Genomic DNA, 21,604 nt, shown 5'->3' with positions numbered 1-21,604 from the left:
CATCAATCAGAGGGCGCAAAATTGGTGTATCTAACGTCATGATCTGCCTGTCTTGTAGGTTTTTTTTTTAGTTTCATGTTTTTTCAGCGTTCCTGTCTCGTTATGATTATTGTCTCCTTCCACTCCCTGGTGTTAACCAATCACCTTTTGTGTCCTGTCCAGGTGTTTCTCGTCTCGTGAGTATGTCTGTATTTAGTTCCCTTTCGTTTCAGTTCTTGTCGGGTCATTGTCATTGTCGTCTGAAGCTGTTGGTTGTTGTTGCTGTTTGTTGTCGAGGTGTTGTCTTGTGGTGTCTAGTGGCATCAAGGTCTGTTTGTGTCACAGAGTTGTGTTTCGTCCAGTGAACAAAGTACAGCAAGGGCAAATCACGCCGAGCGGAGTCAAGCCAAGCTTCGTCACCATGCCAAGCCAAGCTTCGTCACAACGCCGAGCCAAGCCTCGTCACCAAGACAAGCCTCGTCACCCTGTCCATTGTATTTCTCTGCACAACTTGCCAATTCATTAAAATCTCTTCAACTGTCCTCCTGCCTCGCCCTCACTTATTTGGGTCCTTCCACGCCTTTGCATCATGCCGTATCATGACATCTAGGCCTTAAGACCAAAATGTATGTATTTATCAGAGCGTACGTAAGGAGGAGCACACTCAGCAGAGAGGAGAGGAAAACATAACGAACAAATGCATAAATACTTTTGAAGACTTGGAAACATTCTACATGGTCGGGAATGAATAAAATACTTTATGCGATCTACAATCGTTTTGGTGAGTTTAAAGTTATCTTACTGTAACTTTCTTGTATGCTACATGTAAAATCGTAGCTCGGTGGAAATTATGTGGACTAAGCGCACAATTTCCTCCCAAAATGCGACTTATACTGCAGTGCGACTTATATATGTTTTTTTCCCCTTTATTATGCATTTTATGGCTGGTGCGACTTGTACTCCGGATCGAATTATAGTCCGGAAAATACGGTAAGTTAAACAAGAATGCCAGAATTTTCACCTCCGAGTAAGTATTTCCTTTTCCTGAAGACAGACCTCCAACGTGGCAAGGCAGACTAACATTATAAGTCCGATATAGATTTAATTTTTTACTCACGTTAGTTAACACAACAGGTTTTCCTGTATGTCGGTAAGGCTGGGAAGCGCTGGGAGCACACAACTCCTTTGTTGTGGTGTTGAGAGTTCTAAATTCCCTCTTTCAGTGGAACTTGAACACACCATCATTCATTTGACGTGAGTCACTCTCACACTAAAAAATGTAAAAGATTATGTATCTGCTCAACATAATAATTAAAAAAACGTTTTTTTCATCATTTCCTCCACAAACATTTGTAGCCAATTTATTTCTGCCTTGTTAGATAAGTCTTGTGGTATGTACTCACCACTACCTGAACTGAAATACAGTACTTCACATCTGTTCTTTTTAAAGCTGAGCCAACACATAATTTTTCACAGCGGGAGAGAAGTGCAGCTACAAGGAACAGGTAGCAAACGATGCTTGTGCTGAAATAATAAGCAAAAATGAAGAAGAAAAAGACAGTAACAGCATTTAAAAAAACAATAATGTTGAAAGTTGGCTTTCATATGTTATGGCTATGTTGCCTGTTGAGGACGTGGCAGTTAGTCCATACCTATCATAATGAGGAATAGCTAGTCTCACAAAAAAGAGAGAATCTACACAGATGAAACGGCGTTTGCTCTCACCAGACGCAGCCTAAATGTAAAATAAAAGCATTTCTATACTGTATAGGTGTTGAGCAGGAAGCGATTTTTTTTATGTATATATTTTTTTTATCCTCGCTATGATACATTGCAGGCAATTCCTGATGACAATGATGCAGGTCCTAGGCGGTCAAGAGAGGATCTGCCTGGGGTGAAACACTACAGTTCAAACACAATTAAAAAAGTATACAGATGGACTAGTTGTCAAAAACTCTTTGATCTAAGCCATGATTTATGGCTTTTCTGATCAAAGGTCATGGTCATAAATATTATATTTGATTTTATTAGTTTCCAGGGACATCTGGAAGTGCTCAAATTTAACTACCATACATCCCGAGGGTCACTATTTAGTGTGAAGTAGTCAAAAGGTCAAAGTAGTATATGTCAGGGTTTGTATGAACTTTATTTGATATGTGTCTTGTTTGTTTTAATAGATTGTGTTTCATCTTACCTAGGAGAATGCCACTGACTTAGAGGGAGGAGAAGGAGAAGGAGGAGGGGTGAGCGCACATCCATGGGTGAGAAGGTTGGATCCTTTCACGCACACACTGTAAACAGCAGAGGGTGTCCAGAAGGGTGGGGGCATGTCTCAAAGAGTGGGGAACATGTGTTTTTTCTGTAGGATCATAAAAAAAAAAGATGATTCCTGGAATTTGAACATGCAGGATTCTAAACAGTATATCTAAACAAGAAGGGGAGAAGATGCTTCCTTTCCCGCACGCACAGGTGGCCCAAGGTAATCAAGCAACATGTGTTTTTTCGTAGGGTCATAAAAAAAGGTGACACCCATGAGAAAAACTTGGAGGGTATCTTACTAAACAACATGTGTTTTTTCTGCAGACACAAAAAAGGTGACACCCCACAGGTTTTAAACATAAAATTTGACGTTGGTTTATGATTGTGAGGGATATGTGTCCAATCATGCCTGGACATGTACAGGCAGGTGGTCAGAGAGGGGGGTCATTGAGAGGGTGTTGGAATGTAAAATTAGAAAGTGGTACAGAGTAAGGAATAGAATGGGGTCCCACAGGAGTCTGTCCTCTCTCCGATGCTGTTCAATATCTACATACACGATCTATCAGAAAGTATGGCTATGCAGACGACCTTGCCATCATGCTAAGACGCCCAACGTGGAAGTCGATGGAAGAGGGCCTTAACAAAGACATGGGCACTCTGACAACGTACCTTCAAAGGTGGCGCCTACAGCTCAACATTGGAAATACGGTTGTAGCAGCATACCATCTCAATACCAGAGAGGCAAAGTGGGAACTCGATGTGCGTGTGGACAACAAACGACTGGAGGCCCAGCAAGCCCCGAAGTACCTGGGGCTACACAACACCACATAAACAGCAGCGCCTCCAAATCCCGCCAACCCTACAACAAGGCAGCACAAGGGATGCTCCATTCCACCTCTGTGGAAATCTCCAGAAATGCTTGGCTGGCAGCAGCTTGGAAGCAGGAGTGGCGGTCAGCAGGTCCCTCTCGCATCCACCACTACATCCGGGATTCAGGAGGTGGCGCCATAGGAGGAGATAACCTACCACGCCGGTAATGGACCATGTTGAACCGACTATGAACTGGGGTCGGTCGCTTTAAAACATCATTGAAGAAGTGGGGCCTGTCAGACAGTGCGGCATGCGAGTGCTGCGACCCTGAGACAGACAGCCGACCATATTATCACCACTTGCCCCATATACAGACCAACCTCGGAAGCCAGCCTCTTTGACTTAGGACCCCAGATGCTGGCATGGCTACATGACACCGAGTTGGACCTCTGACGTTACACGAATGATGAATAGAATCCGATACATGTACAAAGTCATGAATAATTGCACAATTGTATAGTCTGTATGAGCGATCTATAAAATAATTTAAAAAGCATACCTGTGGTTATGCTGTTGGGGGCTGGTGGTAGAGTGTGATGATTATTCGTGATGGGAGAATATTTTGGGTCTAAAGCACACTGGAAAAAAAACTGTGAAAAGCGTGTTTTTATGAACTTTAGAAACATTAGGAATACAATTCAGAGTAATGTGACTGTGCGAAGGGACCAAACTAAAATGTTAGATTGATTTGTTTACCCTGTAGGGGTGTGGAAACAGACATAGGGGCGTGGTTACTGGCGGCGCAAAAGTTTGTATGCAACCTTCTTTTTGAAAAAAGAATGCGAATCTGAGATGGGTAAAGGTAATTATTTTTTACGGAATTATATTCTATAGGACATTGTTTAGGTGACTGATGGTGTAGTGGTACACACGCCTGAGTTGTATGCGGGCAGCGTGGGATTGGTTCCCGCTCAGTGTGTGTGTGTGCCCTGCGACCAGTTCAGGGTGTAGTCTGCCTTTCGCCCATCGTCAGCTGTGATAGGCTCCAGCACCTCCCCGCGACCCTGTACAGGATAAGCGGTTTGGAAGATGACATGATGATGAGGACATTGTTTAATGTTGTAACTAAATCTTACAGACATGTTTGGATGCGTGGAGGTGTATAAACATCGTGAGTTATTTTGGGATGTTACACTGCTGGATTTCGCTGTAATAATCACATTCAGAGTAGTTCACTCTGTGAATGCCCTATAGCAAAGCTGAACGGAGTGCTTATGGAAACACTCATTCCAGTACCGTTTTTGTTTTTACACCATTGACTACAATTACCATGGACAAAATATCAGTTCCAATATTTTTAATAAAAAAATGTTATTGATAGAAATATTGATCAAGGGTAGTGATCCCCCACCATAGAGTCAAAACATTTAATATTGTAGCCCGCACTCTTCTCCACTGAATACTACCCAAGTACTTGGAAGACTACTTTTTTACTTGAGTCATTAACAGTGCATCTCTTTGAGTAACATACTGCTATACACTGTAAAATAACACGTTGACTTTACTAAAAAAGAAATATGCAGTCGTTGCCTCAAAAAAAAGTAATTCACTTGAACTTAGATAAATTAGATATATAAATTAGGTAAATTAAATAATTTTACCTGTAATGAGCCCCAAAAACAATGAATGCAGAACACTCAGTGTATTAACCATTAACATTTATTTGCAGTGTATTTGTTTCGTGTTTGTTAAATAGCGCTCAGAAAATTAACAGAATACATCAGTGTATTTGTTTCATGTTGTTAAATGAACAGCAGTCATAAAATTAACATAGAATACATCACGGTCTCACAAACACCAACTGTCAATGAACAAATCAATCATACAAATACTATAAAAGTTACACTTGAACATTAAACATTTTCTTGGAACATTAAGGTTTTTTTGTGTTTTTTTTTTTTTTTTTCACAAAATCTGCAAAGTCTATATTTAGCAATTCAAACTGGCCGACGCCATTAGCTTGTTCTGCAGTGTGATTAATTTGGGAGGGAGGTTTTTGTTTACCATCACTGCCCGAATGAATCGAAATGTGTTTCGCATGGACTTCGGGTAGTCTAAGTTAAGGGCAAACGTGAGTTCAAACGGAAGACAGACTGCCTGGGAAAAGTCTCTGATATTCTCCATAGCAGTACGTCCCACCCAAGTATGATAGCAGTGGAGATGGGCTTGGAGGTGCACTCCATTTGGACCCTGCTGCTGAGCATCTTCAATTACATTCAGAACCCCAAATGTGACTGAGGCAAGTGCGTGCTTCTTCTTTCGCTGTGTCCTGCAAAAAAGCACACAGGACTAGTTATTGAATATGGTCTTCTTTTGGAGGAGGAAGGGAGGGAAATTGCTAATTTGAAAGATTTTATATACAGATTTTTTTTAACTGTGTTGGGGAAAATAATTAGAATTTAAATGAAATATGAAATACATATTAATATCAATGTTTCTTTTACTTACAAGGCAAGTATTGTAAACTTCAGTGGAGTGAGGAGAACTGGCAGGCCTTTGAGGACAACTGTCTGAAGTGCTGTCACATCAGGCGACTGAAATTACAAAGAACAGATACAAGTCAAGAACTTTGTAGCATTTTGCGAATTTAGGAGAATATGCGTTGTGTCCTGTATTTCTTGACTTACTGTTTTAGGTCCCAACACTTGAGTGATATGCAAAGTACGTGAAACAGGACTATGGTAATGAACCTTCCACAAACGCAACATTAATCAGAATGCCTTGTTTCAACTAGTGGGTCTGCATAGAGCATATTCTTGAAAAAAATGGGTAGACTTCCTCTTTAAGATTGAGATTGATACTACAAAAGTAATGTCAAATACGTACATTTGTTTTAGGTGCATACTTTTAATCAATATGTGCAATCATGAGGTCGCTGATGGTGTAGTGGTACACTTACCCGAGTTGTGAGCCGGCAGCGTGGGATCGGTTCCTACTCAGTGACTGTGTCTGTGTGTGCCTCACGATTGGCTGGCGACCAGTTTAGGGTGTACTCTGCCTTTCGCCCATTGTCAGCTGGGATAGGCTCCAGCTCCTCCCCACGACCCTGTACAGGATAAGCGGTGTGGAAGATAACACATGACATAATATGCAATAATTTTTTCAACAGCCCCCTCCTCCCAAAAAAACTGCAATGAATGAATTTTAGATCCCAAATTACAATGTATAGTGTGTTTGTTTGTCAACCCTTCAAGCGCCGTGATTACAAAAAACAACGACAATTTTGATATCATGAATTCAAAAGGCTGCAACTTTTAATACTTTAAAGTGGTGACGGATAAAACTATTCCATAAATCTGGAGATGGATATTGATTGATCACTTTCTAAGATCTTGTGGGCACATTTGGTTGATTTGTGACAAGGTTCCACAATTCAGCCTACTGTGCACGAAATACAGGAAATCAGCGAGCTCAGACAATGTTAGGTGCCTGTTAATAGCCGACAAGTTTAAGCGTCAGATTCAATCTGTCCCATCTCCCACACAAAACCAACCAGAGTAACCGACGCTGCCTAATAAGGGAAAAGCAAAAATATTTCCAACTAAGACAGCATTTAATTCAGCGACGTGCTCGTCGCAAAATAGTGCGACTTTTGGCGGTTAGGGATGGAAAAGCATTGAGCAGTCTTAGTTCGGAGAAGCCAAGCTATCAAGTGAAATGAATACTCCAACGGTTAATTGGAATTTCGCAATCATTTTCACAATGAGAAAACATTAACGGTAGCTTTTGTGTGCCTGTCCATACAGTGTAAGCAACGAAGTGACTTTTGTGGAGTCCGGCGCCATTATTGCTGAGTACATCACGTATTTATGCCACTTAAGACCTTGGCGGTGACACGCACTAACGTGAAACCACAACAACAAGAGCAACAACAACACCTTGGCGGTTCATAAAATAGTTTACTTACCAAGTAACACTGGTTCAGACGAAAGGGTCCACTTCCAGTTTACAGGTTCCATTCAATTTCACCGTGGACCTTCCAATGAGTTGAGAGAGGCGCGCGTACGTCCGTATGAAATGGTGCAGGTCTGCGCATGTCTGGAAGAACCCGCAAAGGATCCTGGGGCAATAACTTGTTCTATATAATTTAACTGGACTCAGTTAAATTAAGTTAAGCATGTTCCCCAGCCCAAAAGCTCTACTTAATTATTTAAAATGAGTGTTCATAACAAGTTAATGATTTTTGAGTGAGGTTCACTAATAATTTTCTATAAATTTGAATTTTTGTTTTTACAGTGTAGTCGACTGGTTAGCACGTCCGCCTCGCAGTTCAGAGGTCGTGGGTTCAATCCCGGCCGGCTACGGCCTTCCCTGTGTGGAGTTTGCATGTTCTCCCCGTGCCTGCGTGGGTTTTCTCCAGGTACTCCGGTTTCCTCCCACATTCTAAAAACATGCATGGTAAGTTGATTGTACACTCTAAATTGCCCCTAAGTGTGATTGTGAGTGCAGTTGTTTGTTTGTCTCTGTGTGCCCTGCGATTGGCTGGCAACCAATTCAATTCGGGTGCCCCCCGTCTACTGCCCGAAGACAGCTGGGTTAGGCTCCAGCACGCCTGCGACCCTTGTGAGGATAAGTGGTATAGATAATGGATGGATGGACATACTGCTATAGCAGAAAATCAAAACTAGGGGGAACAAAGTGTAACCAAATTTTAAAAACATACAAGGCACCCATTCTGTGGCATTTCCTCCCACAACCAGGTGTTTGAGTAATGGTTTATCTTTATTGGTATTTGGTATGAGATTGTACTGTAATTACAAATTGAAAGCTCAGTTCGTGTTTTTACTACCAGTAACATGCCAAGCCTGTTTACATTAAAAACACTATCGTATGATCTAATGTTTATCTTGAGCATGCGTAGTCAAATGTTATCAAAGTCATAAGATTCCCCCCAAAAGCAAGGAAAAGTATCTTAGCTATAGTTAATTACAACAGTCTACCTACGAAAGATCAATCCACAATAATCCATTAAACAAGAGAAAATCACAACAGGATGAAGTATTTTTCATGAATGTAACTGGAGACTATAAAACTGCTCAGTCTCTCGGGTGAGATTATGTGCTTGTCATTCATACATGCATACAGAGTAAAAGGTTGTTTGTTGTTTTTGTTTCGTTTTTTATATACGCTTCTTTACACCTTATCATCACAGGAAGGAAGACATTTATATTTCGGAAAAAAATCAAGCTTTAGTTTTGTAATGATTTTATCTAATGATTCTACTTTTCTTGTTGCGACTTAGGGGTAATAGATGATTTTAAGAATGATTTCATGATTTTCCAGAGAGTGATACCTGTCTCTGCTGCTTTGAGGGGATCCATTTAAAAATTGTTTCCACATTCTGAAATTATCTTTTGATTTTCCCCCAGGGCACGTTGAGTTATGTCCTTTTTTTGTTTGTTTGTTTGTTTTATTGAAATGTTACTATTATTATTATTATTGTTCCTTTTCATTGAAATGTTGGTATTATTATTATCCGACCTTTGTTCGTGAAGTATCAAACAATTTTCTATACATAATTACTGTTGTAGATTTTTAGTTAAAATTATATTTTAGTTACAACTATCCACATGGCAATGACATGTCTGTTCACAAGGAATTAGTTGGTGTTTGATGTGGGGTAGGTGTTGAAATGGTTCATGTGGAAGTGGGCTGAGTGCGTGGTGCTATTGATGTCTCATTGGAATTATACAGTGCTGTCAAGGATGATACCCAGACCCTTAACCTGTGACGAGGGGACACCTGAGGTGTTATCAACAGACAGAAAATCAAAATAAATACCTTTTGCCATGTGCTAGAGATCATCGTAGTGTGTTGTCTTTCGCTCCGAGAAACTTTTGCACTTGTGGATGATGATCTGTGACAATGCAGTCAGTGGTGATGCCACGCGACTCCATCAGTGCCAGGCTCCTCTTAAGGCCCTCTTTCTCCATATGGTAGCTACCACCAACCTCATTGCTCTGGCAACATAGAAAAAACGGATTATGAGAAAATACAAAATGGACTTTGATTTTCAAAGGTCAATCCACTCGACAAAGTTAACACTTTTCAAAATCTCACCTGGACCGGTGGCAAGTCCACAACTGTGTTTGTCTTGAGATCCATCATGGTATATCTCCCATACTTTGCTGAGTGACCTGTTAAAATAGTTTGTTCAAATATTGAAATTAGTGTGCACTTTTTAACTTCGGTCTCCAGTCTTCATATATTTGTAATATTCCAGTAACATAATACCTGGGGAGTCAGCCCTCATGTCACCGCCAAGTATAACTTTGCCTTCTTCACACAGCCGCTCCAGAATCTCATCCTGCTGGACTTTCCAGTGATGAACAACTGCCAGTTCAATGAAAGATCTTGCATGCCGGTGAAATGTTTCATACTTAGTAACCTGAAGGTTAATTGATTTGAAGACCTGTTGGTGTGGCAGAGAAAGAAATAATATACATTTAAATTGATGTAAAAATAATCCACTCACATTTTTATTCTGTCCACCAAAGAGGTTATGTTGCTGGTTGTGTTTGTTTGTGGACAATAAAACAAGAAAATCTGTCAAGGATTACTATATGGGGAAATTGTTTTGATAAGCAGGGTGTGTTGAAAAAAAATTACCTTTTCAAGTTGAATGAGGGAAGCACCATTCAGGTATACAGCTGCAGACAAGTGTATGTTCCCAGCCGGCGTGCTCCCCAGGACAGGTTGGCTATTCCACTGTCTGCAAAATGTGCAATGTGGGCAGGACTGATTCACCGATAGATACGTTCCAAGCCGCTGTGTCCTCACATCACATTTCTTAGTGCAGACCGGACATTTATTGAAAAGCTGCATGATGCAATCCTCATAAACTATATACTTACAGACCTGGTGTGCTGGGGTTGAGAATACCTCTCTATTTCAAAACACAGAAGAAGACAAAAAAAAAACATTTTCAGTAGAGCAGATGAAACATTTCCTCTACATATTAATTGTACCACTGCACTTTAAGGCAACTAAGCTACCATATTTTTTGCACCACAAAAGCAATACTAACAACCACACAATAATGTTACAATCATAATAAGTGCGGAACCGCTCCATAATGTTTGTATTCCAACACAATCCTTCCATCACTCATTCTCAAATAATATTGGACTTACGACTGAAGTGTATAGTAGAACGAAGATGTCACCGATTGGACTGGATCATAAGTGGAATCGTGCATCTTTTAAGGGTCCGCTAAAGTACTGCCCTCCAATTGGCCCACCTCAAGCTCTTCCTCAAATTCCAGACGTGGCCTTTTTGCAGGTCTTTTCACTGGTGTTGAGGACAACCACAAAGAGTCTGTGTTGTCTGTTCCAACACCAAAATCCTTACACTGTACAGTTGCCTGGACCCCTGCAACGACAAGTGATGACCACATGCACATAAGGATAGCAAAGATAATAATAATAAGAATAATACAATTTTTTTTTTTTTTTTAAATGGAAACTGAGGCACTCAAAGTTATTTTGAATTAAAAGGCCTTTACGCGTTTCAGCCTTGGTAGGCCTTTGTCAAGGCAAGCTTGAGTGTTGGAGGCCAACCACAGCTGAAACGCGTAGGCATTTTCGGCCATGTTAAAATAAAGGCCTTTTAATTCAAAATAACTTTTGAGTGCCTCGGTTTCTAGTTTTTTTTAAAGTCCTACGTTGATCCCTCGACTGAAGAGCACCAAAGAGACATTTTTGAGAAAACATCAGAGAAGTACTCCTGCTTTCATTGCTTGAACACAAATAAAATTATTTATTTGCTTTGTGATCTTAACATTCTAAAGGAGACTGGACGTTGTTCATACCTTTACTTCTGAAGTGGGACTGCAGTGTTCTCGAAGCCAGCTGAGTCCCTACACAACGTCTGGGTAATATGTCCGTCTGGCAGGCAACACTCCTTGAGAGGGGGTGAACAATGTTGAACAATGTTGAACCACAGCCACTTGAATGGCAGACTGCTGAGCCAATGATTGGACTGACTGAGTGTGCTGGCCTGTTACCAAAACATGTAATAAAACAAATAAAACAGATGAACGACAAATATAAAAAGCATAAAAACTGTGTTGATCACTCAACTGTCTTGTTTGACTTGCTACAATATATACATTGCTGGGAGAAAAGTCAAGAATTAAACATTTTAGCATGCCAACTTAGTTTTTGATTACAGACAAAAACAATGTTGACAGCAGCACGAAATTCGGAACTACATTAGCAAATAAGCATCTCACTTCAAGGATTGGAAAGAGACATTGATAAAGATAATTTATAAATAGTATTAGTTTATAACTGTAAAGAGTTTCACAACATGTGTTATATACTCACACGCATCGAGATCGACGTTATAGTAACCGGGCTGTTAGCCTCAAAGCTAACGTAGCTGCGAAGCTAACGTATGTGATTACTACAGTATTTTTAGCTTACTCAAAGAAAAGCTGCGATGAATGACGACACGCCAATGTCGAACAGTAGTAGGAGATTCGGAAATGCATTAGCACATAAGGATCTCACTTCAAGGATTGGAAAGAGACATTGATAAAGCTAAATTATAAAGAGCATTCGTTTATAACTGTAAAGAGAATCACAACACATGATATACACACACGCTTCGAGATAGCATCGATGTTGGGCTGTTAGCCGCGAAGCTAACGACTCAAACAAGTCCACAACATATCACATCTTAAGGAAATTGCTCCGAAAATAGACTTACTTGGACAGCGTTACTTTCAGTTCCAGAGAGAGTTGGTATTGATCCTGAGCAAAACCAAAGATGTCCAGCGAATCCACGTTTGTATTGTACCAAATTGCTGAAACAGCTGTCACTCTTTGGGCACATTCGATTTATAAATGAACCTCAACCACAAGCTTTTTTGTGCCTCGGATGGAGAGAGAAGAAAAAGAGAAGAAAAAGGTGTTTGTTGTCCTTTGTGCACCCTGGAACCTGGAACAGAGCAGCTTCGACAGGCTTTTCTGGCGACTTAATTGTATGCCGGCTGAGGGCAGAGTTCACGCGTAGTGTGGGACGTACTACCAAAAAGGGACAGGTTAGTGTGTGGTTAGTGACGTATATAATTGCAGGCTGCTGAAACGGCCCGTTTGTCAGTGCTTATTGAGATATGTTGATACAAACGGCCATAGGAAAGAGAAACATGGTTAGTTGCTCACAACTTTACGCACTTCAGGTTGGGGGAATGCATATTTGAAGAAGAAATAGAAGAAGGCCTTTATTGATCCCACAGTGGGGAAATTTTCAATGTTACAGCAGCAAAGATATAAGTCACACAGGGACGGCGGCATAATGTAGCCTTTAATGTATAACATTAACGGCAAACATTTAGGATCAAACCTATGTAAATATATGCAGTAACTATGTGTATATACACTTGTATATACACACTAACATACATCTACATAAAAAGTATGAGGAACACTCATTTTAGCCTGTACATAGTACAGAGGAAAATACTCTAAGTATGTGACAGTGTTGCAGTGCTGCAGTGAAATGTAAGGAACAGCATTGGATAAAAATAAAACTAGACTAACAGTTGTGGGTAATGTTGAGTATTGCACGGTATTACAGTAGTGGGGAATGTTGGGTATTGCACGATCTAAGCTCAGGTGCACAATTGCACTAATATCCGCCAGTTTGTAGAGACTATACAATGTTCTTGTTAAAGAGTCTGACAGCAGCAGGCAAGAAGGAGCGGCGGAATCTCTCCTTTGCACAGCGAGGGTGTAACAGTCTGTCACTGAAGGAGCTGTGGAGTGCTGTTAGGTGCCCGTGTGGATGCTCCCCGCCTTCTCCAGGTGGGAGAGTGAAGTGTGGAGGAGGTAGATGATGGCATCATCCACACTGATGCCAGGCTGGCATGCGAACTGGAGTGGGTTCATTGAGGAGCTCACCAGGGGGCGCAGGTGGACAAGGACCAGTCCCTCCAGGGTCTTCATCAGGTGAGACATCAGCGCCACTGGTCTGAAGCTGTTGAGCTCCTTCGGGTGGGGGTCTTTGGCACCAGGACCAGGCAGGATGTTTTCCACAGCTGGGGGATTCTGCCCAGCTTCAGGCTCAGGTTGAACATGTGCTGGACAATTCCACAGAGCTGGTCTGCGCAGGATTTGAGGAGCTGGTGGCTGATGCCATCTGGACCCGCTGCCTTCCTCGCCTTCATCTTCTTCAGCTGGTTCTTCACCTGAGATGTTGTGAAGGCCAAGGCTGGGCAGGAGGGAGTGGTGGCTGTCTGGTGTAGCTGGGAGCTGGAGACTGTGGAGAAAAGAGGAGAGGGGGTGACACACCCAGCAGGAGGAGTAGGTGGAGGCTGCAGCAGGAGAGACTGAGTGGGGGCAGGCATATGATCGAACCTATTGAAAAAGAGGTTTAGCTTATTTGCCCACTGCAGGTCCCCCCCAGTCTTGGGTTGTCCGTGGCCTGAGATCATCTTCAGGCCCCTCCAGACTCCCCTGGCATTATTCTGCAGCGGCTGCTCCTCCATCCTCTTCCTGTAGGACCTTTTCCCCTCTCTGATCCTGCTCCTCAGCTGGCGCTGCACAGTCTTCCGCTCCTCTTTGTTGCCTGACGCAAAAGCCCTCTTCTTCTCCTTCAGGAGAGCTTTTATGTCTGGTGTGATCCAGGGTTTGTTGTTGGAGAAACACCTAACTGTCCTGGTGGTATGGTGTTCTCCATGCAGGAATTTATATAGTCTGTAACTGTGTCCGTTAGACTACTATTGTCTTCACCGTGAGCATTTCTGAATACTTCACACACAGTTGTGCTGAAGCAGTCCTTTAAGGCCTCCTCGGCCTCTCCAGACCATCTCTGAACTGTGCGCGTCACAGCTGGCTGCCTGCGGACCAGAGGTTTGGACACAGACTGGAGAGCCACCAGGTTGTGATCAGCTTTGCCCAGTGGGGGGAGGGGCAGTGATGTGTATGCCTCCTTGGTGTTGGCATAGAAAAGGTCCAGTGTTTTATTGTCTCTGGTGTGGCATGTGACATACTGTGTGAATGAAGGCAGAGAGGAGGAAGAAAGAAGGAAGGAAGGAAGGAAGAAGAAGGAAGAAGGGAGGAATTTATCATAAATTTAATTCATGACTAAAAACCGTAACAAAAAGGGATCTCCATATTAGTGGCCCTTTAAGTTTCATTATTATGTCCAGTATATATTACTGTTAGTAAATGTGCCTCCCTGCATAGTACAAGTTATATTCTTAAATCTACAGAAATACTCCCTAAAAGTTACCAAATAACTCTTAAGTATATAAAATACACCCTCAAATACCCGTAAATCAATAAAGTACTGGTTAAAGTTAAAAGCTAAGGATAAAAGCTAATTTAACGTCCATGTTTCTTAGTGGTGTAGATGAGACAGATATATTAGAATTTGTAAGGAAAATGGGAAATAAAAGATCAAATGATATAAATAATGTTGACATGGAAATCGTTAAGAAGCTCATTGGAAGCATTGTCAGACCTCTGACCTACATATGTAAGTTGTCATTTCAAAAGGGAGTCTTTCCTGATAAAATGAAATTGGCAATAGTAATTCCAATCTTTAAAAATGGTGACAAACATCCATCCATCCATTATCTATACCGTTTATCCTCACAAGGGTCGCGGGGAGTGCTGGAGCCTATCCCAGCTGTCTTCAGGAAGTAGGCGGGGGACACCCTGAATTGGTTGCCAGCCAATCGCAGGGCACACAGAGACAAACAAACATCTGCATTCACAATCACACCTAGGGGCAATTTAGAGTGTCCAATCAACTTACTGTGCATGTCTTTGAAATGTGGGAGGAAACCGGAGTTCCCGAAGAAAACCCAAGCAGGCACGGGGAGAACATGCAAACTCCACCCCGGAGCCGGGATCAAACCCACGACCTCTGAACTGTGAGGCAGACGTGCTAACCAGTCGACCACCGTGACGCCCCGGTGACTAACATTGTATAGGAAATTTTAGGCCAGTATCCCTACTTCCCCAATTTTCCAAAATATTAGAAGAGTTATTTGTGAAACAATTAAATGAGTTTATTAATACAAATAAAATTTTGAGTGAGAATCAGTATGGGTTTAGGGAAAATAGGAACACTACATTTGCAGTTATGCAAATGGTAGAGGACATTGCAAAAGCTAACGAAGATAACGAATATTATATTAGTTTGTATCTCGATCTACATAAAGCATTTGACAAAATAGATCATAGAAATTGGAGGAATATGGTATAAAGCGTGTTGCTTATTCATGGCTAGCGAGCTATTTAGAAAATAGACACCAATGTGTAAAAATGAATAATAACAGGTCAGAGTTTAGAAGAGTTACAAATGGGGTAACGCAAGGGTTATTGGTCCAAAACTATTTATATCATATATAAATGAAATTAGTAGAGTGACAATTTGTTTAAATATGTAATTTTTGCTGATGATACAAATGTGCTATGTTCGGGGAAAAATCTAAAAGAGCTTTTATGCAAAGTTGGAAGAGAGTTTGATAATATTAAGTCATGGTTTGATGTGAATAAATTACCTCTGAATATCAAGAAAACCAAATTTATGGTTTTTGGAAATAAGAAAAAAATAAAAGGGAATATTCCGTTAACAATTTGTAATGTTAATATTGAACGAGTTTTCAAAACAAAATTCCTTGGAGTTATGATAGATGATAAATTAACATGGAAACAACATATTAACTATATAAAAGGAACAATTTCTAATACAATAGCAATATTATATCAGTCAAGACATCTAAATCATAGAGCCTTACACATCATTTATTATTCTTTAATATTTCCCTATTTGGCGTAGAATTGTGGGGATCTACACACAAAACTACAATAAATGCAATTGTAGTTCTGCAAAAGAGAGCAATACGAATTATTAATAAGACTCACTATTATGCACATACAGACCCACTTTTTTTCAAATCAGACATTATGAAGTTAAAAGACATATATTATTAGAAAATCATGCAAATAATGTTTAAAGCAAAAACTCAAAATTACCACTCGATATTCTTTAAATCAAACAGTGCTTCTCTTGCACTGACACATTATTTTTACATCTTCGATTGAAACAGTAAAGATGAATAAACTTGAGTACGTGTGAAAGCCACAGGTCTAAGTTCTCAAATTATTTTGGAATTATGTTTCTGTCGTCTGCTACAGAGGCTGAGATATTAATTATTTTGTAGGTGTTGAATTTCTGGGAAAACTTCAGGTTTTCAAGGGTAATTCCAAAGACGACCTGAGGTTTTGGGGAGCTGTTGAGCCAGCCGCTTTAGGCCTTATAGGGTTAAGATAAAACAGTACACAGTTTTTTTGCTACACTCAGGTTAAATCAAGTATATATACAATTATCTGTATTTGAACTCATTAACCTTTGTGTCGTTGCATACCAGAATTTCTCTTAATACACTAAAATAGTTGGATAGGTTGATGTTGACTTCTTCAGACTAAATCACGAATGACAGCGGGAATAATCATTAATGACCAGTGTTGGGCAAGTTACTTCCAAAATGTGATATATTACTGCAGTTAGTTGCGTGTGGAAGTAATACCTTTCTTTACAATCTTACTGTATTTGTAGAGTAATGCGTTACTCATGTTTAAGTTATTTTCTTTTTTTAAGGGGATTAACTTATTTAATAAATATTTCAACACATGTAAAATGCAATATTTGCTACCATACTGCAGCTGGTAAAGTTAAATTATGAGCATATTTAATATATAGTGCGGGCTACAATATTAAATGTTTTGACTCTATGGTGGGGATCACTACCCTTGATCAATATTTCTATCAATAAGATCTTTTTATTAAAAATATTGGAACTGATAATTTCCCCATGGTAATTGTAGTCAATGGTGTAAAAACAAAAACGGTACTGGATAGAGTGTTTCCACAAGCACTCCGTTCAGCTTTGCTATGCGACATTCACAGAGTGAACTACTCTGAATGTGATTATTACCAATTATTAATCCAGCAGTGTACCATCCCCAAATAACTCACGATGATTACGCACCTCAACGCATCCAAACATGTCTGTAAGATTTAGTTACATTAAACAATGTCCTCATCATCATGTCATCTTCCACACCGCTTATACTGTACAGCGCACATTTCAAAGTCAAGGCCCGCGGGCCACATCCGGCCCGCGAGAAGGTTTTCTACGGCCCCTGGGAGGATATTGCTTTATAATTAGGGCAGCCCGCAGCAAGCCGGTGTGGGTAGCAGATCTGATCGGATCCTTCGCGCCTGCCGAAGACGTCACGCTTTAAAATATATTGTAGGGACTTCAAAGAACACGCCGTCAGACGTAGTTTAATTATCATGTTTTTATTTGTCCAACCGGCTAATAAGGGCAGCCGACGCCAATACAGTTACAATACAACCGTTCTGTCAAAAAAGAGCAACGGCTCTCCTGTTCGTCCTCCGCTACTCTCGCTCACATGCCCTCCCAGCGAGCCGCACAATGCATTCATTAACCTCGGAAACAAAACAACTTGGCAGGACACAAATTTGACCACAACACAGATAACCCAATTCGTTACACTATTTCTGTAATATATTTCTTTGCATCAATGTTTGCCACCCCATGGCTGTTCTATATGCTAACTGAAGACTTCACGTCACTTTTCGTGGCTTTCAGAATCAGATTGTGGTGAAGTTATTTGGAGTAAAACACACTTTATTAGAAATACTTCATGTTAGAAATCTCACGTTGTTTTATCATTAGTAATTGTTGGCATTTGATAAATTCATTGACTTTCGACGTAGTGCTGAGATGTCCCACACTGTGAGCAGGCATTGAACGCTTATTCGAGCGCTAAGTGTTGATAGTGAGTGACTTTTTTTTTCTCTTTCTTCCTTCGACACAGCTCGTAGTTTGTTCGTGCCAGCAAACTCAGTAGTTGCAGATTGCCCGTGTTTCACCACGTTTGTTGTTGTGGGGAAATGTTCAAAGGTGAGTTTAATAATTTAAGTTTGTGTCAGGTAACTGCTGTACATAATAGCCTAGATATGTTCTCGTGAGTGATGTCACGTTGGTGAACACTATTTAGTTATTTTGGCTCATATGCTAACTATTCTAGTGATGCAATGTGTGAATGTGTATTGTATGTATTGTTTGGCTGATTAATTTCTTAATACAGTGAATTGCAATGTTTAGGCATATTGTTAACAAATGGATATGCATTGGATGATGTTGCTAGGTTATTCTTTGTCTGTGTTGTTGCAGACCACAATAAATAGATGTGTCAAGTGAAATACGGGCCTGTGTTTTCTGACAGGATCACCCACATTCATACCTTGCCACTCTAAAATAGGGTCAGCAGGAGACATCATACCAATCATATGATCCTCTCTGTTTTACTTTACATTATGTACAGTTCATACAATCTTGGAGCCCGAGTCAACCAGAAAATTGTTTCCAGTTTGACAGGAGAAACGCAAACGGAAGTGACATACGAGCTGCCTCGCAAAAGTAGCAGTAATGTACTTTATTTTATTTTTTATTTAGTAACTCCGAAGATAAAAACACAACAGCCAGGGGGTGACAAACATAGATGCAAAGAAATATATTACAGATATATAAAGCGTGACATCATCAGCAGGGGCGAAGGACCCAATCCAATCTGGACATTTTAAAAAATTTCAATGAACATTCTATCAGTCCGGCCCTTGGCTTGTCGCTAAATTTTGTTTTTGGCCCTCCGTCCATTTGACTTTGACACCCCTGCAGTACAGGGTCGCAGGGAGGTGCTGGAGCCTATCCCAGCTGACAATGGGCGAAAGGCAGACTACATCCCGAACTGGCTGCCAGTCAGTCGCAGGGCACACACACACAGACACCGTCACTGAGCGGGAACCAATCCCACGCTTTAATTATTTTATAGATCGCTCATACAGACTATACAATTGTACAATTATTCATGACTTTGTACATGTATCAGATTCTATTCCTTACGCTGTATCACTTTCTAATTTTACATTCCAACACCCTCTCAATGACCCCCCTCTCTGACCACCTGCCTGTACATGTCCAGGCATGATTGGACACATATCCCTCACAATCATAAACCAACGTCAAATTTTATGTTTAAAACCTGTGGGTGTCACCTTTTTTATGTGTCTACAGAAAAACACATGTTGTTTAGTAAGATACCCTCCACGCTTTTCTCATGGGTGTCACCTTTTTTTATGATCCTAGGAAAAAATAAATGTTGCTTAATTACCTTACCTACACCTGTGCCTGTGTGAAAGGAAGCATCTTCTCCCCTTCTTGTTTAGATATACTGTTTAAAATCCTGAACGTTCAAATTCCAGGAGTCATCTTTTTTTTTTTTTATGATCCTACGGAAAAAACACGTGTTCCCCAGTCTTTGAGACGTGCCCCCACCCTTCTGGACACCCTCTGCTGTTTACAGTGTGTGCGTGAAAGGATGCAACCTTCTCACCCATGGATGCGCGCTCACCCCTCCTCCTTCTCCTTCTCCTTCTCCTCCTTATCACTCAGTGGCATTCCTCTAGGTAAGATGAAACACTATCTATTAAAACAAACAACACATAATACACAAATCAAATAATGTTCAAACAAACCCTGACATATACTACTTTGACCTTTTGACTTCTTCACATAAAATAGTGACCCTCAGGATGTATTAGTTAAATATTAGCACTTCTAGATGTCCCCGGAAACTATTAAAATCAAATATAATATTTATGACCATGACCTTTGATCAGAAAAGCCATAAATCATGGCTTAGATTATTTTTTCAGGGGTGTGAATTTTAGTGTTGATATAATTTTTTACAGAGACCTACTTTATAAGTACCAATGTTCAACCTAATAAAATGTCTCTTTAAAGGGACGGTGGGGCCGGGATGGCCATGTTTTCACGAACAAGTTCATTTTTTATACTTTTTTATCAGGAAAATGGAAAGAGTTGTCATTTTTTAATTTTATCAATACATTTGGGAGAAATTAGGAAGTAAGTGACTCCATGAATAATGCCTCTTGTTAATGAGGGGATCCTTGTTCGGTCGGAGTCACTTGAGGAACCGATTACAAACTCTCCATTGGAAATCATTGTACTTTCACTGTGCATAACGTCCAAAAACGATGATCAATTGGCACCAAAATTTATGTGGACATCCTTATTAATGACCACTTCAACATATCAAAAGGATGAACCTCTCCATGGCTGATTTATGAGAGTGAGGAAATGTGGAAGTGAGTATGAGCTAGATAGATTTATGCTGGCACGAGCGCACACTTTGCTTAAAAAAATAATTATAAATAAATTTGAAAAAATAAAAAACACTGCTTCTTTCTTTGCCGATCACGGTTAGGACGAGCGAGGCATTTAACACCAGTCAGGATATTTACAGAGACTGAAATGGGAATGAGTGAACGTGCACATTTATTTTGATAAGGAATGGCCACAGTTTTTCGACCGACAACACGCCGTGGAACGTAACAGTCGAAATGGTACGTTCCAATGCGGCCACACTTGGCTGTGCAGTCAGCCTCCTCGCTGGAACTTTTTGTTTGCTGAACATTGACGCTTGTTCGATGAGGTCTTATTTCACTCTGACGCCGCTCCACTCTCGCGGCTGCAAGCGGTGTCAGACAACGCGACTGCTTGGGAGGCAACCCCACACAGGCTCATGATCACCTCCACACGCTGCGCGGACAGTAAGGAGCTAATGTTGTTGTGCTAAAGCCTTTTGTTTTAACGGCCTGAAGCTAGTTGTTGCTATTAGCTGTACTGTTCCTACTGTTAGCTGGGGAGGGGAGCGAATGGTGGGCGCGGGGGGTGGGGGGTGGATGGGGGGTGTTCAGGGATGAAGATCCATGCTTGCCTGATTGCTTGTCCACTGCCAGTCGCCGTCTGCCTCCCAAGAGTTGACACGAGTTTAGCGTTACTAAATGTCTGAAATATAAACCAGTCGGGGTTCGTGTGTGCATTCATGCTCTTGTCCGCTACAGCCTGTGTAAGTGGAGAAGCGATCGCCACGGTATTTTTGATTTTGTGGAGGTGATCATGATGAGATCACATTTTATGTCAATAAATCCAAACTATTGTGCAGAATACTTTTATACTTTTATACTTTCCTAGGTTGAAGAGGAACAAGAGTAGTAATGTGCATTTGCATTTTGGTGGCGATCGGTCACCGTTTTAGACAACAGAACTGACAAAGTGAGCAATATTACCACACTTGACTGCCTCCTTTGACGTAGACAGCTGAGACCGAAAACATAACATAAGACACGCCCCAAAAAGGGTGGGGCAATTTGTCGTAAACCTAATCACAAAAAAAGCCCTTAAATCACTTCAGAGTCTTTTGAGGTGGGCATTTTAGTACTGATGTCATTTTTACATGCAAACCTATTATATAAGGGCCAATGTTAAGATCATCCAAGTGTCACTTTAAGGGTGGAAATGAAAATTAGTTGAGATTAAACATGAAGAAACAACTTGGTTGATGTTGACAAGTTAGACATCATG

The 21,604-nt window shown here is 40.8% G+C and overlaps 1 protein-coding gene and 1 long non-coding RNA gene across 19 annotated transcripts in view; both read right to left on the bottom strand.

Annotated features, from left to right (window-relative positions):
• ak7b (adenylate kinase 7b) overlaps positions 1-21,604 on the bottom strand; it is a 152,292-nt gene that overhangs the window by 129,623 nt on the left and 1,065 nt on the right. The window contains exons 1-9 of one of the 18 annotated variants that reach the window (XM_086048979.1): positions 11,821-12,275; positions 10,919-11,106; positions 10,242-10,479; positions 9,963-9,994; positions 9,718-9,820; positions 9,343-9,520; positions 9,169-9,245; positions 8,890-9,068; positions 2,174-2,338 (exon numbers count right to left, since the gene is read on the bottom strand). The exons of 7 other annotated variants lie outside the window; for them this stretch is intronic. Coding sequence is in view for 5 of the 11 variants with exons in the window: in XM_086048974.1 (XP_085905100.1) it covers positions 8,890-8,899 (10 nt within the window). In the remaining 6 variants the exon portion in view is untranslated. Of the gene's footprint in view, positions 1-2,173; positions 2,339-3,607; positions 3,804-8,889; positions 9,069-9,168; positions 9,246-9,342; positions 9,521-9,717; positions 9,940-9,962; positions 9,995-10,241; positions 10,480-10,918; positions 11,179-11,435; positions 11,469-11,820; positions 12,276-21,604 lie in introns of those variants that run through there. 10 more of the 18 variants (XM_086048980.1, XM_086048974.1, XM_086048977.1 and 7 more) reach the window with 10 other exon arrangements.
• Positions 4,770-8,799, bottom strand: LOC147137991 (uncharacterized). The gene is made up of 4 exons (XR_015089256.1): positions 7,016-8,799; positions 6,008-6,154; positions 5,557-5,642; positions 4,770-5,377 (listed from the first exon to the last, which is right to left on the bottom strand). It is a non-coding gene; the product is annotated as an uncharacterized LOC147137991 (long non-coding RNA).

This window comes from Filicampus tigris, chromosome 13, assembly GCF_054856515.1.
Source record: "Filicampus tigris isolate MCC_2025a chromosome 13, RoL_Ftig_1.0, whole genome shotgun sequence".
NCBI lineage: Eukaryota > Metazoa > Chordata > Actinopteri > Syngnathiformes > Syngnathidae > Filicampus > Filicampus tigris.
Note: the sequence above shows the minus strand (reverse complement) of the source record. Positions and strands in the feature narration are given on the sequence as shown.